General features: G+C 41.6%; 1 protein-coding gene across 3 annotated transcripts; it reads left to right on the forward strand.

Annotated features, from left to right (window-relative positions):
- Positions 1-1,249: 1,249 nt before the first annotated feature.
- ZNF134 (zinc finger protein 134) lies at positions 1,250-14,512 on the forward strand. Of its 3 annotated transcripts, none has more exons than XR_013992244.1 (3): positions 1,250-1,503; positions 11,664-11,908; positions 13,035-14,512. XR_013992244.1 is itself a non-coding variant. In XM_081033102.1 (3 exons), exon 3 carries the CDS (start codon positions 6,609-6,611, stop codon positions 7,737-7,739), a length of 1,131 nt encoding a protein of 376 aa, XP_080889228.1. In that variant the 5' UTR covers positions 1,254-1,503; positions 5,815-5,909; positions 6,512-6,608; the 3' UTR covers positions 7,740-8,299. The 3 variants fall into 3 exon arrangements, 2 of the variants coding, with proteins under 2 accessions (XP_080889229.1, XP_080889228.1); XM_081033102.1 differs by lacking the exons at positions 11,664-11,908; positions 13,035-14,512 and adding exons at positions 5,815-5,909; positions 6,512-8,299 and having other exon boundaries at positions 1,254-1,503; XM_081033103.1 differs by lacking the exons at positions 11,664-11,908; positions 13,035-14,512 and adding an exon at positions 6,512-8,299.
- The last annotated feature ends 3,561 nt before the right edge of the window (positions 14,513-18,073 follow it).

Below are 18,073 nucleotides of genomic sequence, written 5' to 3' on the forward strand. Positions count from 1 at the left end.
CTGACTGGACCGAAAATTAAAAACATTGTTTAGAATTAACATCACTATGTTATCTGCACCAATATCAATGCCTTCCTTCCATTGATGTAATTGTTCCCCTTCCTTCTCCCATAAATACCCCTAATCAGAACACTATTTGGTCTTCTGCATGAATCAGTGACTCCCAAATAGCTATTGTTATTGACCTCGAATGAATGCTTGTAGCCTCACTTTGAAAGGCCTTTTATTTGTAGGTTAATAAGAGGAAGTGCTCCAGTTAGTCACTCATTTCAGGGCACCCCCAACCTCACTCCTTCTTCAACTAGACCTGTCTGGAAACAATTCTCTTATCCACGTGAAGCTAACAAACCTGACTTAAAGCTTCCATGTACACAAAGCTTCCATGTATTTAAAAAACAAGGCCATAAGAGTGGACCATGAGTGGACTCGTGACATTTCATGTGGCACGTCCATTTGCTTCTGTAGCTTTGGGGAATATCTGAAAGAATATTTTTGTAAACATTTCTTCCACCCCTACAGATTACACTGCACAGAAGCCATATGTCTATTGGCCATTTGTATGTCCTCTTTGGAGAAATGTCTCTTCAGGTCCTCTGCCCATTTTTTAATTGGGTTGTTTTCTTTTTGTTGTTGTTGTTGTTGAGTTGTATGAGTTCCTTATATATTTTGGATATTAGCCCCTCATTGGAGGTGTTGTTTGCAAAAATCTTTCCCCATTCAGTTTGTTGCCGCTTTATTTTGTCTATGGTTTCTTTTGCTGTGCAGAAGCTTTTAAATTTCATATAGTCCCATTCATTTATTTCAGCTTTTACTTCCCTTGCCTTTGGAGTCAAATTCATGAAATGCTCTTTGAACCAACGTCCATAAGTTTAGTACCTATGTTTTCTTCTATGCAGTTTATAGTTTTAGGTCTTATGCTTCATAAGTCTTTGATCCATTTTGAATTAATTTTGGTACATGGTGACAGATAGCAATCTAATTTCCTTCTTTTGCATGGGGCTTTCCAATTCTGCTAGCACCATTTATTGAAGAGGCTATGGTGCAGACTCTTAAAAGAGGCGCCAGGCTTCCCCGTGTCCTCAGAGCCTCAAGCACCAATTCCCACCGCCTTCTGTGAAACCAGTGGGCCTCCACCTCAGAGGCCAGAGCGAAAGGGCTACAGCACAGGCAGAACTACATTACCCAGAACCCTCCGCACCGTACTGTTGCAGCACTGTTCTGGGTATTTCCCTACGTGCGGATGACGTCTGGGCGTGGCTTGGGCGTCTTCCCCACGGCGGACATCTTGTCGCGTTTTGGTAGGACGGTGGGAGGATAAGCATGCGAGCTCTGGTTTGGTTGTGAGGTGACGGGAGCGGGACAGGGCAGGAGAAGTGTTGTCTACACTGCAAAGAGATTCGGCGGTGGCAGCTCCGGAAAAGACCTGAGTCTGGACCTGGGATCCTCAGGCTCCGCAGGGTCCAGGCCTTGATGGCGGCGGCCACGGGGATGGGCCCGGTGTAGGTAGGTGCTATGTTTCCTGGACGTTGACGCGACCCGACCCTCACTTCCTAATCCTAAGGCCCCTTATGAGGCTGCTTGATGAGGTCACTACATCCAGGCTTCAGTGCATTTGTGAGTGGAGCCCCCATTTCCAACAGCCAGTGTAATGGGACGTGGGAGAGCAAAGGCGGGAGGAGGGATTGAGCTGGGAGCGTTCGGGAAAGTGGGGACCTCACATCTGCAAGGAGCGGAGTGTGAGTTCTAGCCATGCCTGTAGTGACAGTATGAAAGCGAGTGTCTTCATTACGAGGACGCTGGGAGCTTTGGAGGGACAGGATTTGATTAAGTATTTTAAAAGTATACCAACGTTCGTTCGGGAAAACGGACTGGGATGGGGTGGGGATGATGAGAATGGGGGCAAGGAGGCCGGGGAGGAGGCAAGAGACTCTAGGAGTGTGGTGATGGTGGTGGTGGCTGTACCAGGGCAGTGGCAGGAGGTGTTGAGGGTGGACAATTCACTAAATTCTGTAGAGATTTTACAGGTGGAACCAACAGAATTTGCTGCTTTGTTAGATATGGCTGTGAGTGGAAGTGGGGAATGAAGCGTTATCCAAAAAAATTTCTCCCCTCCCCCTGAACATCCTGAAAGAATGGAAACGTGTATTTTAGAGCAGGGAGCGCCTTTCAGGGGGATCAGAAGTTGGGTTTTGAACATGGTAAATCTGAGGTGTGTCAAGTGGAGGTGTCACATGGATATTTGGTTATGCAGGCCTGGAGTTCTGCAGAGTAAGCTGTGCTGGAGACCTCTGGGTGATGAGGCCTCAGGTCAAAGCCTGGGAATCAGATTTACGGAAGAACATTAAGGACAGGATGTTGTTCTATGTGGTTCCTGAGATGAGAGACATTGGAGGGCAGGGAAGCAGGGTGGATATCCCTGAAATTCCCTCCAGAAAGGAGGGATCCAGGGGATGAAAGGCATCTGGCTGATGTCAGCAGGAAGAGAGGTCTGGAGGGTGTTAGAAGCTTGACCTGGGATGGAGAGCAGGGTGTGAGGTGCAATAGGTTTGCCATGCTGTGAACTCAGCTTGCCCCCATAGGCACTGCCTGTGTAGAAGAGGGAAAGTTAGCCAGGTTAGTGGAGCAACCTCAACCCAATTCAGGGTACTGTTACATCAGTTTCTCAGTTCCTGAGGTAAGGAGAGATGATGAGCTTCTCTAATGAGGGGCCACTATACTAGCAGACTCACCTTCAGAGGAGTGAGTATGTACCGTGTTTCCCCGAAAATAAGACCTGGCGGGACAATCAGCTCTAATGCATCTTTTGGAGCAAAAAATAATGGTCTTATATTAATTTTTGCTCCAAAAGACGCATAGAGCTGATTGTCCAGCTAGGTCTTATTTTCGGGTAGGCTGGTTTGGTGAAAAGACTAGTGTACCCTTGGCAAGTATACATAAGTAGTCTGTTAAAAATATATAGATAGAATAAGATTTATAACCGTGCTTAATAATTGATTGAAGTGCTTGCCTTTATCACTTCATTTGCACAAAAAACATTTGCAGTGTTATGCTCATGGACAGTAAAAGCTAACTCAAAGATATTTGACAAATACTAACGTGTGATACAAACAGCAGCCCTGTTAGGTGGGTGCCACTATTATTGCCGCTTTACAGATGAAGACACTGAGACACAGATCCTGCTCATGGTCACAGAACTGATAGGAGGCAGCACTAAGGTGTGAGTATCTGAGGTTAGACAACCTGAAATAATCTTCATCAAAGGGCAGGACAGGAATTAGGGGAACAATTAAGTCCATGAGACCCTACTGTGGTAATCTATCACTCCCAGCTCCTTCTTCCTGCCAGGTTGCTGTGGTGGCAGAAGCACTTATGATCCCTGCAGAGTGTAGTTCCTCATTCAGCCCACCCCCACCCTGTGATCTTGGCAAGCAAGTATGGTGAATGGTAGTATCTCAGGACTCCTACTTTCTACCTGCCATTGGGTTTGGGGATCGCTGTGTTACCAAGGTCTTGTATTCTGACTTGTATTCTCAAATTATATGGAAGGGTTTCTGTTTCTAGCTAGAAGTAGGATGAAGTGCGGGACAGTTTCCCACCAGCATGTGCAAATGCATCACTTGAGGCTCCACTGGAAGTGTTCAGGAAACCTCAAGTCTCCCATATGTCTGGTGTGATCTGAGAGCAGGGGACAGGATTCGGCTTTGGAATGACAGCCTGTGAAGCTGGACTTCTATTCTGAGGGTAATGGGGGCCATGGAGGGTTTGGAACAGAGGAGGCAGTGATTTTCTGATGTGGAGGGTGAGAGAAAGAAGGGGAAGAGTCAGGGATGATCCCACAGTTTTTGGTCCTGAGACGGTAGATGGTGTAAGGATCAAAAAATCCTCAATTGAGATAGTGAACAAGTTGGTGGTGCGAGTAATACCAGGAGTTAGGTTTTGACTGTATTGAATCTGTGATGTTCCAAAGACATCTGAGTGGAGGTGTCAAGTGGACAGCTGGACACACAGGTTTGGAGTTCAGAGAAGGGATTATAGTTGGAGACATCCACAAGGTGGCAGCCACTATGTGGTTTAGGTTAGAACTGTGTTTCAGATTTAGAGAGAATCTCTATGTCATGGTGGCATTGCCATTTAGGAGTCTGGAAAGAGGGTGGACACAGCAGAGTGGAAGTGGGAGTCACTTGAGAGACAAGACAAGGGAGATTAGTGTCTGTGGTTAAAGGGGGGAAGAATAAGATCTGGCAGGTGAAGTCTTCAGAGAGAGGGTGAACATGCAATGGATGCTGGGGTGTACAGTAACAGAGATGAGATGAAACAGGCTGAAGCTGGTGCTTATTTCCCTCTCTGAGTGCTTCCTGGGCTTTTTTGGTGGGATGCAGGGAGTTTTAGTCAAGCTGGTAAATTAGCTCAGGGACAATTGGGTCAGTTGGCAGAGTCACTATACTTGCAGTAGAAGGCCAGTGGGTGTGGGCTTTGAATGAGAGTTTAGTGTTAAACCTGTGACTGATGAGGATATAGCATCCTCAGTGTACAATAGCAAAGTGGGAAAAGGCAGGGTTTATTTAATATCTGTACATGGTTCTGCACAGCTGAAGTTGATTCAAGAAGAGGGATATTTAAAAGCTGGATCCAGAGATACTCATGGCAGTGGGGGCCATCAGCTGGGCCTGATGTAATCCTGGATTCATTAACCAACCATTCTCTGGATACTGTGTGCAGATTTGCATGTAGGAGGTGCCTGTGTTGTGGGCATCCATACATAAGAGGGAGGGAGGTGTGGTCTGAAGAGTGACTTGTACATGGAGATGGAATCTTAATTCATGGTCTGAGGGCTCTGGTACTGAGGTCTTTACAGAAAAAGCTGAATTCAAATTTGTGTATGAAAAGCATAATCTCTAGACCCCAGGGGAACTAGCTGGCAGGAGAAGAGTGGGCCCTGCGTGCCAGGGCCATTCTGTGTAGTGTCTATCTACCTGTCCACCTGCCTGTTGTTCTGGGCTGGACAAAATGATTAATGGAATATGAGGGCAGGTCACGCATCAATCATACAAGGGCTTGATATCTTGTCTGAGTTGGGGAGGAAAATGAATATGTGGTGAATAGACTAGGAGTCCTGGGGAGAGAGGCTGCTCCATGCTTGGTTGTCTGCTTATGGCAGTGTCGTGTGACTTTTGAGGATGTGTTTGTGTTTTTCTTCTGGGAGGAGTGGGCACTACTTCATAAAGCCCAGAGACTCGTATCACAATGCAGTGTTTTCTACACTTTGCTTTACAGCCATCCTGGGTGAGGCTCCATGTATTTCAGTTTTTTGGGCTGTGCCCTGCTCTTCATTTTTCCCCCCAGAGGTTGCCATTTCCTTTTCATACCTGGACCATGGGCACTGCTGTTTTCCTTCATTCCCTCACATAGGTCCTCTGGGTGCCAGAGCTCAGCTGTGTGTACTGTCTCCTCCACTCCCTGTGCTCATGCTGCCCCAAACCCTTGCCAGGTGGGATTTCAGGTTTGGGAGTCTTGTGGCCAGCCCAATGGATACTACCCATCCAGCCTCTCCCTGGCTGGATGGCTTTGTCCACATTCATGACACCTCTGTGCTCCAAATTTTGCCCTATACCTTTAACTGATCCTTCAGCCTACCTGTATCATGAATTGCAGTCATGGTCACTGCTTGTGGGACCCATTGGGTTGTTACTACAAGACATTTCTGATGTTCATTTTGTAATATTTAGTTTTCTTTTAATCTCTCATGATTGAGGTGCCTGGAGCAGTGCTTTCTCACACACTTACCCTGTCTTTCCTCTGGCTTGTATCTTGCAGCTCCTCTGGTTGCTGAATGATAGCAGGGCAAGGAACTCTGAGTGTCTGACTGAGGTCATGACTGTAGCCACAGCAAGAGTGTCTTGGACAGACTGGTGAGGGAGAGTGTAAAAAGGGTGTGACCTCAGGGCTGGGTTCAAATAGCACCATAAACCTATCCTGTGCCCACTATTTGGTACCCAGGCTATAAACTGTACTTTGTTTCTACTTTTTCCTCCCTGTTCTGGACACTTTATACACTTGTCATTTCTATTTTGACCTCTGACCCAGGGCTGTCCACTCATTCACCTGTGCTCTTCTACCTATACTGAGACATACACATATCCTTCAATACAAGTTACTAATTTTAAATCATAGTTTTCTGTGCTTGGACATAGATTTCTATATATAACTCACTTGTTACCAACAGCCAAGACCCTTTTAAGTCATTTGCAAGGGGTAAGTTGGAGATCTGCCTGCTTCTTCTCCCTGAGTTACATCCCATCCTTGTGTCTTTGTCACTTGTGAGGCCTTCCCCATTCTGTGACCCTTAGAGCTTAGTAATGCACAGCAACTTTCCTTAGCCTGAATCCAAGTCTGTCATCTTGCCAACAAACACATAGACTCAATTCTGGGTGTGCTAGACACACATTTGTGATGGGTTTGCCCCTTCCCACCAAAGTCAGCATGCATTTCAATAGCATTTTTCTGCCTTCAGGCTGTTGGCGTGGAGCAGAGGATGAAGAGACACCTTCTGAGCAGAGCATTTCTATAGAAGTTCATGCTTCCAGGGCAAGAGAGGTTTATCCATTCAAATGGCTCACTCTTGTGATATATGTAACCCCATCTTGAAAGATATTTTGCACATGGATGAACACCAGGAAACACGGCATAAACTGAAACCTTACACGTGTGACGCATGTGGGAGACAATTCTCATTCAGCACAAGCTTTCACCAGCACCAGAAGCACTATAGTATAGAGAAATCCTTAAGAGACAAAGGCAAGACCTCGTTTGTGAAAAATTGTAGAGTTTGTGAAGAACATCACTTGTCAGAAAAGCCCTTCACATGTGAGGAGGAGCAGAAACAGGCAGGTTTGGGCAGTCATCAGCAAAAGGCCACCCGCAGCAAGAGGAAGACAAGGAACACTGAGAATGGAGAGTCCTTTCAAATTGGACAGATGCATTACAACTGCAGTGATTGTGGGAAGGCCTTTAGCCGCAAAGACACACTTGTCCAGCACCAGAGAATCCACACTGGAGAAAAGCCATATGAGTGCTGTGAATGTGGCAAGGCCTTCAGCCGCAAAGCCACACTGGTGCAGCACCAGAGAATCCATACGGGAGAGAGGCCTTACGAGTGCAGCGAGTGTGGGAAATCCTTTAGCCGCAAAGACAACCTTACTCAGCACAAAAGAGTTCACACTGGAGAAATGCCTTATAAGTGTGGCGAATGTGGAAAATACTTTAGCCATCACTCCAATCTAATTGTACACCAGAGAGTTCACAATGGAGCAAGGCCTTATAAGTGCAACAATTGTGGGAAAGTTTTCAGACACAAATCCACACTTGTTCAGCATGAGAGCATCCATACTGGAGAAAACCCTTATGTTTGCAGTGACTGTGGGAAATCCTTTGGCCACAAATATACCCTCATTAAACACCAGAGAATTCACACTGAGGCAAAGCCTTTTGAGTGCATTGAATGTGGGAAATTCTTTAGTCGAAGCTCTGACTTTATTGCACACCAGAGAGTTCACACGGGTGAAAGGCCTTTTGTATGCAGCAAATGTGGGAAAGATTTCATCAGAACTTCCCACCTTGTTCGGCACCAAAAAGTTCACACTGGAGAAAGGCCATATGAGTGCAGTGAATGTGGGAAAGCCTACAGCTTAAGCTCCCACCTCATTCGGCACCAGAAAGTTCACACTGCAGGAAGGCTTTAAGAGTGCTTTCCACACAACAGGACTCATGGAGAGGAGCTTTGTGGTTACCTTTTGTGAGGGAGACATCAATCAAATGTTGAACTTCATATACCTAAATATTAACATTGGGGAGACACCTTATGAATGCCAGGTACATGGGAACCTTTCAGGGGCTGGATTGCACTTTTAACCCCGCTGAGGTTCCTTGCAAGATTTCTGTCAATGCCTGGCTGAAACCATCTCAGCTCTACTAGTGTAGTTACCCTAATATCCTCAAAGAACGCAGAATTTTGTACTCTTTCCAATCCCTGGAGGGAATTATAACAAACCTAAGTTAAATGTGGGGGGTCCTCGTTTCCTCCCACTGACTGGTAGAGGTGTGGATATGACCCATCTTTAGCAAGAGGACCTAAGTTGTTTTCTAGTAGCAAAGAAAGGTTTATTTTACTTTCTTCATGAACATTGTTGGTTTCATGTGATAGTTGTGACAGTTTTTTCCAGCCTCCCAAGACACCCAGACTGGAGAACTACTTGCCTCGTGTTGCTCTGGCTAGCGTGATAATAAAGACATTATTTAATCATGACGTTCCTTTGGTTCTTTTTACTGTTTGGAGTGGTTTGAAAACAATTAAGCTCTGCCAAACTGAGGAGAAACAGTGTTTTGGGGGCCCTCCAACTTTGTGTGCCTCAGATGGAATGAACAACAGATTGACAGAGAACAATTTTTAGTCCAGCTTTGGCATTCATTTCCATTGCTGACAAAAGCTGCTTAGATGAGAGCTCACCTAAGCAAAAGTGTGGGACTGATTTTGTCTGGATTTCAGTTGAGGGCCCAGACGTCACTTTGAGGGCGCTGTAACAATCTACATTGTATTTAGGAACTACATAGATGGAGTGTCCTGTTTCCAGCATGTGTCCCATGTTCCCCAGCATTGTTGAGGGGAAGCTGTTCCTCAGGACCTGGCATGTGCCACGTGCCCTGAAGGCCAGAATCTAGTACATAAGTCAAGACCTGTGTCCAGGAAGGAAACAAAATGAATACAGAAACATTGGGTGTGAATAATTGGGATTGGAGAGACTAGCAAATGAGAACCACTCAGACCCTTGCCCATTGTAAAAACACCTATTAAACAAAACAAACAAACAAAAAAACATAAACATTGCAGTCACTATGGCTGTTTGGAAATTCTCAGGACTTCTAGGGCTGTCATATGACAAAGGTCAGTTGCAAAGAATGTCAAGTTTTCGATTCCTATGCCTCTGGACTCTTTACCTAATGTCTTTGCTGCATGGTCAGGAGCCCTAGGATTGTGAGTAGAGACATGGTGGTCCAATGATGTAGATTTTGTGACCAGCCAGAGTTCCTGCTGGCTCACAGGGAAACAGTCTTCATTCCTTGCCAGTTTTTTTTGCTACTAAGGAAGACGTTCTTTTCACAAGGCATTTGTTGGAAATGGTAGAGTCACTGTATGGATGTGCAGTGTTCTGGTTTTCCCATAGAAGTGGGAGACCCAGACAGTTAGGTGGAATTATTTTTATAGTTTCATGACTACACCATTTAGTTTCATGGTGTAGTCAACATGCATTGTACAACACATAATTTGGTAAGTTTTAATATGTTTATACACATGGAATCACCCAAGCCATGATGTTAGATGTATCCATCACCCCAGAATTACCTCATGCCCCTTCATAATCCCTCTTTCAATGCCCTTCTTAATACTTCCCCTCCCATCCCTAGGCAATCATTGATTTGTTCTCGCTATAAATTTGCCTTTTCTAGAATTTTATTTAAGTGGAAACTTAAAAGTTTATTTTTCCTGTCTTTCATGCAGCATAATTATTTTGAGAAGCATCTATGTTGTGTGTATGTATATACCACAATTTATCCATTTATCTTCATTGACATTTGTTTTTTTTCCAGATTCTAAATATTATAAAGCTTCAAATATTCATGTTCAAGTCTTTATGGACAGTTAGCTGAGGAAATTTCTTTAAAAAGTGTTGAAAGTGGCCTTGTTGCTTACGAATTACAGTAAAATGTGACAGGGAAGAGATAAGTATAGGGAAGAACTGTATCGAAAAGACTCAGGGCTTGATTTGGGAAATTCTCAACCTGTTAATTGCAAGACATTGAAATGAAGAGATTCATAGTTAGGAAAGCATATTATAAAGAAGTAGCTGATGGTGTGGTTGTACACCTTTTGTAATACCTCAGCAAGATCAAAACTCACTATTGGGTCACACAGAAATCTCTGAAGAGATTCATTATGTGACTAAGCAGGTCTCAATAAAACCAGCGAGCATCTAGGAAGCTAAAATATGTCGTCAGCCATCTCAGCAAAAGCCAAAAACAGATAGGGGCTTATCTAGTGGGAAAAAAAAAATCTGTGGATCAACTTTTTGTCTAATGGAGTGAATCTCTGACATATGTAGGAGACCCACAAAGTTCTTGAAAATTTTATTCTAGAAGAAACACGTTGGATCTAAAGGGACAGAATATGAAATTAAAGTGTAGATTAATAAGTGTAGAAATAAGTTCTACACTGAGGAAACCAAGCTACAAGCATGTGTTACCTTTCATGACTCAGCAGAGTAGAACCCAGAGAGGAGCTTTGAGCTCTGTGGCAGGGTGGGGAAACATGGTATTCCCCGGCCTTGATCCCTAATGTAGTTTGCCAAGCCTGGTTTCAAAATGTCTAGGGATTAGTGGCTCCTTTTTCCATTTTCTCCCTTTTGAAACAATGTATACACATATAACTATTATCCTAGGTCTGTTCCACCATTTTATTTGGGAGAAGATAACCTTATTTTCTCGTTTTATAGACCCACAGATGGGGGGAATATGTGCCCTAGGGTGTCATACCCAGAGCCTCACCCATACCTCATTTGGACACTTCAGACGAGATTTGGGACTTTTGAACTAATGAGATTTAGAAGAGATTTTAATGTTGAGTTGGTATTGTAATGGAATGAGACCTTTTGGAATCTTGGGACAGGTTTAACATATTTTGTAAGCAGGACAGATACTGCCTTGTCAAATCTGGGCATCAGAATCTGGGCATCAGAGGGTAAACTAATAGCAGAAAAATTGTTCCCAAAGATGTCCATGCCCTAACTCTGAGAACCTGTGAATGTTACTTTCACAGGTCCCAAAGGCCAATGGGACTTTGCATATGTAATGAACGTTACTCACTTTCCAAGATTTATCAGGTGGCCTCAATCTAATCACATGAGTCTTTAAAAGGGGAGAACCTTTCTCAGCTACAGGGAGAAGGATGCAGACAGAAGAGTTTGACAAGGCAGTATAAGTGAACTATCTGATGCTCCATTGCTGGTTCCAGGGTACAGCTGTGCTAGGACTGGAGAGGAACGCTAAGAGCTAAGGACAGCACAACCACCTCAGTCCTGGCTCAGCAGGATCAAGAGGTCAGAGTTCAGTCACACAAAATGAAGAGTACTGTATTTTGCCATGTATAATGTGCTCCTGTGTATAATGCACAACCACATTTCTGGCCCAAACTTTCAGGGAAAAACATCTTTCATTTTTTTTAATTCAAATTTTTATTTGTTTACATTTAGATACTTGTTTTTCGTATTATAAAGGAATTTTAGCATTTTTTAAAACACGATGGTACAAGAAATTTTATGTAACAAATAATTACAAAACAAAAGAACAGATACAGGGTAGAAAAAATTTTATATACCGGTAACAAATTTATATTTACGCATCATAGAATACCAAGAACTCTTCGTCATTGCAAGTTCTTTGTAAGTTCAACAAAACTGATTATCATATTCTGGGGTATTATTTTGCATACAGGTATCATTACTGATTTCTAGAGTTACATTTTTAACTCATAAGCATAAATAAGAGAATTAAAAACAGAGATGCGAAACTAGTACTACCCATATATAATGCACATCCTTATTTTTCCCTCACAGATTTAGGCAAAAAAGTGCACATTATACATGGCAAAATATGGTAACTGACTTCGCAGATCCCCTCAGTGCAAACAGGGAGCATCTAGGGAGCTCAGAGACAGTCCTACAACCACGTGGACCTGGATTCTGCCAACAGCCCAAATAAGCAGGAATCTGGTTTCTGAGCCTCCAGAGAGGAACACAATCTGCCATCATGCAGGAATCACTGGGCCTGCGAGAGCTCCATCTCGGGCAGGGCATCAAAGGTATGAAGGCACTGGGCCGGGCCAGGGCAGGACTTGCCTACAGAGGCTTTGGTTTCGAGAGGGAAGGAAGCCAGAGCCTTGCAATCTCAAACTGCTGCCTTGGGCGGGGTGAAGGGTTGGGGTGGAGTGGGCAAGTAGGTGGGTGCCCAGGTAGAGTCTAGAGAGAGCTCTGGTCTAACTGGCTGTACCCCATCTTCCCCCCCCCCAGGCTTTCTGGCCTCTATGTGCCTGGTTCTGCTGCCTTTTGACTCCTGCCATTCCCAGCAACCCACCTTTTGGGGTCTCCAGAGCCTGGGAATTCCTCCTCACCTAATGGCTTCTCGAAGCAGCAGTGACTCACTGGCCCTCTGTGTTGTCCAGATATACCTGCCCAGATGGGTCCTCTGGCCTTTTCTGCATCCTGTCAGCCAGCTCCCTACACAACCCAACCTCCACGCTGGTTTCTGACCCCACCATACCCGCACTCTGCTCCCACACCTGCCACCTGCATCCACAAAGCTCCTAATTCCACCCACTCCTACACAGGTGCCCACTCTGCCTCGGGCCCCACTGAAACACCTGGGACTTCCTTTCTCCTGGTCTGCAGCTTAACCTGGTGCCCAGGCCCTTCTGTTCTAGTGCTTGGCACCTCAATGTTTGAGGTTCTCTTTGCAAAATCACTCCCTCACTCCACAGAAAACACTGAAATAAAAAGAGCTGGAACTCTTATTTGGTCTGGAATGGGAGAAGGTGGTCCAAATGGTTCAGAAAGTTGTGGATATCCCCTAGGTGGAGATCTCACACTGGGTGTTTGTAGGCAATCCTGGGGTGTGTGGTACCACTGTGAGCAAGAAGTCTACTCCTCATTCAAGGGTAGGAGGGACTTTTTCCATCATAGGTTTACCTGACTCAGGGTGAGTTCTAGGAAAGGTATTTTACTGGGCATTTTAAACAATCCCCTGGGAACAAGCGGAGGCCAGTCACAGGCAAATGCTCAGGTCTTTCCACCAGAAAAAAAGACTGCTTTCAGATTGTGATAATTTCATTCTCTGGTGTTCAGTTTTTTTTCTCGGCCTTGCAAAGGTCCTGTTAATTTCATTTTCTGTTTTCTGATCAGTTTTTTGGTCTTTGTTTTCTGCTGTTCCAGGAGTTTAAGAAATTCAGAAGTAGCCACTGGGACACTTTGCTTTCCAGAAGAGAAACAAGAGTGAAGCCCTATGATTTCCCCCACTTAGAACCTGGACACAAAAATCAGGGTACATGAAGGTCAGTGTGACCAGAGTTCAGGTGGCATACGGTGGGAGTGCAGGGAGCTAGAGATGGGGGAAACATGGAAAGATGAGAGGCTAAGAACTGAAATTGTTGGCTATGTCCTGATCTGTACAAATGTGAGAAGAGTGAACTAAGGTTTAGAAAAGTACCACTGGGGACGGCCCGGTGGCTCAGGCAGTTAGAGCTCCATGCTCCTAACTCTGAAGGCTGCCAGTTCGATTCCCACATGGGCCAGTGGGCTCTCAACCACAAGGTTGCCAGTTCAATTCCTCAAGTCCTGCAAGGGATGAATGGGACTATATCAAACTTGAAAGCTTCTGCACAGCAAAAGAAACCATAGACAAAATAAAAACGCAACCAACTGAATGGGAAAAGATTTTTGCAAACAGTGCCTCCCATAAAGGGCTAATATCCAAAATATAAAGGAACTCATGAAACTCAACAACAGAAAAACAACCCAATTGAAAAATGGGCAGAGGACCTGAAGAGACATTTCTCCAAAGAGGACATACAAATGGCAAATAGACTTGTGAAAAAATGCTCAACATTACTAATCATCATAGAAATGCAAATAAAAAACACAAAGACATATCACCTCACCCCAGTCAGAATGGCTTTCATCAACAAGACAAATAGTAACAAGTGTTGGACAGGCTGTGGAAAAAAAGGAACCCTCATACATTGTTGGTGGGAATGCAGACTGGTGCAGCCGTTATGGAAGGCAGTGTGGAGGTTCCTCAAAAAATTACAAATAGAATTATAATATGACCCAGCAATCCCTCTCCTGGGCATCTATCCAAAAATTCTGAAAACATTTATACATAAAGACACGTGTGCTCCAATGTTCATTGCAGCTTTGTTTACGGTGGCCAAGACATGGAAACAACCAAAATGTCCTTCGATAGATTAATGGATAAAGAAGTTGTGGTATATATACACAATGGAATACTATTCGGCAGTAAGAAAAGATGATATAGGAACATTTGTGACAAGATAGATGGCTCTTGAGAGTATAATGCTAAGCGAAATAAGTCAGACAGAAAAAGCAGAGAACCATATGATTTCACTGATACGTGGTATATAAACCAAAAACAACAAAAGAACAAGACAAACAAATGAGAAACAAAAACTCATAGACACAGACAATAGTTTGGTGGTTACCAGAGGGTAAGAGGGGTGTGGGGTGGGATGTGAGGGTAAGGGGCATCAAATATATGGTGATGGAAGGAGAACTGACTCTGGGTGGTGAACACACAATGAAATTTATAGATGATGTAATACAGAATTGTACACCTGAATCTATGTAACTTTACTAACAATTGTCACCCCAATAAACTTTAATTAAAAAAAGAGATGCAGTTATAGAAATTATGCAAAATGAACCACATAGAAAGGGGGGAAGTGGATAAACAATAATATCAATAGTGACTTGTAGGAAAATATCAAGGGTCTAATATAAATGTACTTCGAATGCCAGAAGCAAGAGCATACCAAGAAAGAATAGCTAAAACATTTCCCTATTTATTTAAAACTAAAAAGCAGACAGCAACCATCTGAAGTTAGGAAGAGGCAAGGAAGGAATCTTTCCCAGAGCCTTCCGAAGAAATATGGCCTTACTGGTATCTTGATTTCAGACTTCTAGCTTCTGGAACTGTGAGTTTGTTTTAAGTACTCAATTTGTGATAATTTGTTACATCACCCACAGGAAACTAATACATCGACCAAGCTGGTTTAATGGATATTTGGAGAATCATTCTCCAACAATAGCAGAATATACTTTAAGTTTCACAAAGAATGTTCACAAAATAGACCATATTCTAGGCCATAAAATAAAACATGAAAAAATGTCAATTAATGTAGAACGATTAATATCATGAAAATATATAATCTGACTACAAGGTAATTAAACTAGAATTCATAAAAGAATACTATCTGGAGGGAAAAAATCCCCACATATTTGGAAATTGAAGAAAACATTGATAAACAATGTTTGGGTCAAACAAGAAAAAATTAGATAATATTTTGAACTGAATGAAATGAAACCCAGTATTACAAGATTTATTATAGCTGAGACTAGAAGAAAATGTATAGATTTAAATACTTATTTTAGAAATAAAAATGAGATAAGTAAATAATTTTAATATCTAAGTAAAGACACCAGAAAAATAATTAAAACTGAAGTAGGCAAAAGGGAAGAAATAATAAAGAGCAGAAATTAATAGGTAAGAGAAAATCAATGAACTCCACAGCTGTCCTTTGACTAGATCAATATAATTGATAGATTTCTAGGTAGACTGATCAGAAAAAAATTTTGCAATAAAATAGGGTACTGTACTAGATATATTAAAGACATTGAAAGGATTATACATCTTTCTAACAATTCTATGAAAGCTAGAACTTGACCAAAAACAATTCCTTGAAGTACTCCAACTACTCAGTTTCACTGAAGAAATGAGTAATCTGAAATGTCCTCTTATAGACATTGAATTGGTAATTTAAAAATGTCCTATAATTTCATGCTGAGATGGCTTTACTAGTGAACTTTTCTAAATAAGGAAGAAGTAATTCCAATTCTACTCAAATTATTTACAAAAAAAATAGGATGGAACTATTCCCATCTAGCTTTATGAGATTAGCCTTAACTTGATACCCAAACTAGGCAATATTATTAGTAGAAAACTACACATGAACATAGATGCAAAACATCCTTAACAAAATTTTAGGAAATAGAATACAGTGATGATAGATAGATAGAGATTAAATCCTCACCCTAGTGAGGTAAGATATATACAATATAAATGTTAAAAGTAGATATAAAATATAGATATATATTAAAAAATACATATTCCTATATATAAAAATGTATTTCCTAAATGGAAATTATCTCACATAACATCAATACAATGATCAAAATGAGAAAATTTAATATTGATCCAATATTAAATGGATCAATATTATTATAGTATTATGTAATTCAAAAATTATATTCAAAGGTCAGTTGTCTTATTATCATCCTTTATAGCCATTTTTCCAAGACCAGAATGAAAGCCAATATCATTAATTATATTTATTTTTCATCTCACTTTAGTCTAGACAAATAGACAAACAGGTTTTTCCTAGAAATGAAAATACAGAGCAAGATATTCAGGCATTATAAAGAAGAAAGAAATCTTACCATTTGCAACAACATGGATGGACCTAGAGGACATTATGTTAAGTGAAATAAGTCAGACAGAGAAAGACAAATACCATATGATCTCACTTATACGTGGAATCTAAAGAAAAGAATAAGTGAATGAACTAATCAGGAACAGTTTCAGAGACGGAGGAAAAACTGAGAGTTACTATATGGGAGGGGGGATGGGGATAAGGGAGAAGGTGAGGGGATTAGAAAGGAGTAAATAACCACAAGATTGCCACGGCATTATGAAAGTTAATTTGGGGAATGTATCAATAATGTAAAGATTTTGTAGGGTAGCAGATGGACACTGGTCTCATTAGGGAGACCACTTCAGGGATGATGTAGATGCCTGATCACTGCACTGTACACCTGAAACTGAAGCTGAACAATAATGAATGTCAACTACAAGTTCATATAAATATATACTTACAAGAAGTGGAGTACAGCATTAGGAATAGAGACAGTGGAAATGTAATGGCTGTGTGCGATGTCAGAGGGATAGTGGATGGGGAAGGGGGGTTCACACAGTGTGAAGGATATAAATGATAAACGTCTAAGTATTACTTTGTTTTGTGCACCTGAAACTAATTAAAAAAAGATATTCAGGCATTATTTAAAGATATCATGATTAACTATTTCCTAGAGTTGAAGAATTAAATACTCAATTATGAAGCAAAATGATTATAATAAAATCAGCAAAACTAAATATACTGAAAGATATTCCTTTATCAGATTGCACCCCAGTGAAGAGAAAAGATCTGACGAATAGCTATGGAGGAAAGATAGATTACCTAAAAAGGAATGTTCTTAAACTGAGCATAAAATTTGAAAAATAATGGAAAATAGAAGAAAATCACAAAATGTTTTAAAGACGTAGAAATAAAATTACTGCCAACTCAGGGTCGCCTATAATCCTATGTAATACTATGAGAATGAAAATATATGCAGGTAAACACTCAGTGTCTTATACCAGTGATGCTCTCTAAATGCATTTCTCAGTTATGTGCTTAAGAAAGAAAAGTTATGATGCTGGACAATGATGGGATGTCCATAGAATTGGTTTGAATTTAAAGCTTTGAAGAGTTTCATAAAAGGGGTTAAGATGATAACTGATTTTAGATACAAACACCATAAAGATGAAAGTTATACTGCACAAGATACTCTCCAAGAAAAATAGAAAAGAGGTCTTACTTCTACACATGTAGTAATTAAATTGATTTTAAACAACTCAAAGGATAGAAAGAAAGGATAGAAGGTGGAACATAAATTTATAATTGAGGAAAAATACACATCAAAGTTAGAAAGTAATCCAACCCATATAATTCATTTAAAAATTAAATACATTGGTTTTTTTTCTTTTAAAAGTCAGTCTCTTATTAGACTTATACTGACAGTGGCAGTTAGACGGTTTCAATTGCTAAAGACTTGCAGCTTTAGCAAAACAGCTCAGGCTGGTTTCAGGCCTGTTGGACTGAACTCTCATAGAACAGTCTACCCCTGTGACCCATGGCTTTTTTATGACAAGACATATTTAATTGGACATCAGTCACTTGCCTTACAACATCATAAAATCAAATAGACAATTGAATGCACAGACTATGCATTATGTAATAAACAGTGAGTGATTGGCATGGGTTTAAATAGACAGCTGAAGCATCCAATATTACCAGCAAAATTGTTTTCCATATTTGTTCTAGTTTTACAATTACTTTGTCTTTTTGATCTACATCTAT

Source organism: Rhinolophus hipposideros (assembly GCF_964194185.1).
Source record: "Rhinolophus hipposideros genome assembly, chromosome: 21".
In the NCBI taxonomy this organism is placed as follows: Eukaryota; Metazoa; Chordata; class Mammalia; order Chiroptera; family Rhinolophidae; genus Rhinolophus; species Rhinolophus hipposideros.

Coding starts and splice junctions, on each gene's coding strand:
- ZNF134 (XM_081033103.1), top strand. CDS start 6,609: ATGGCTCACTCTTGTGATATATGTAACCCCATCTTGAAAGATATTTTG.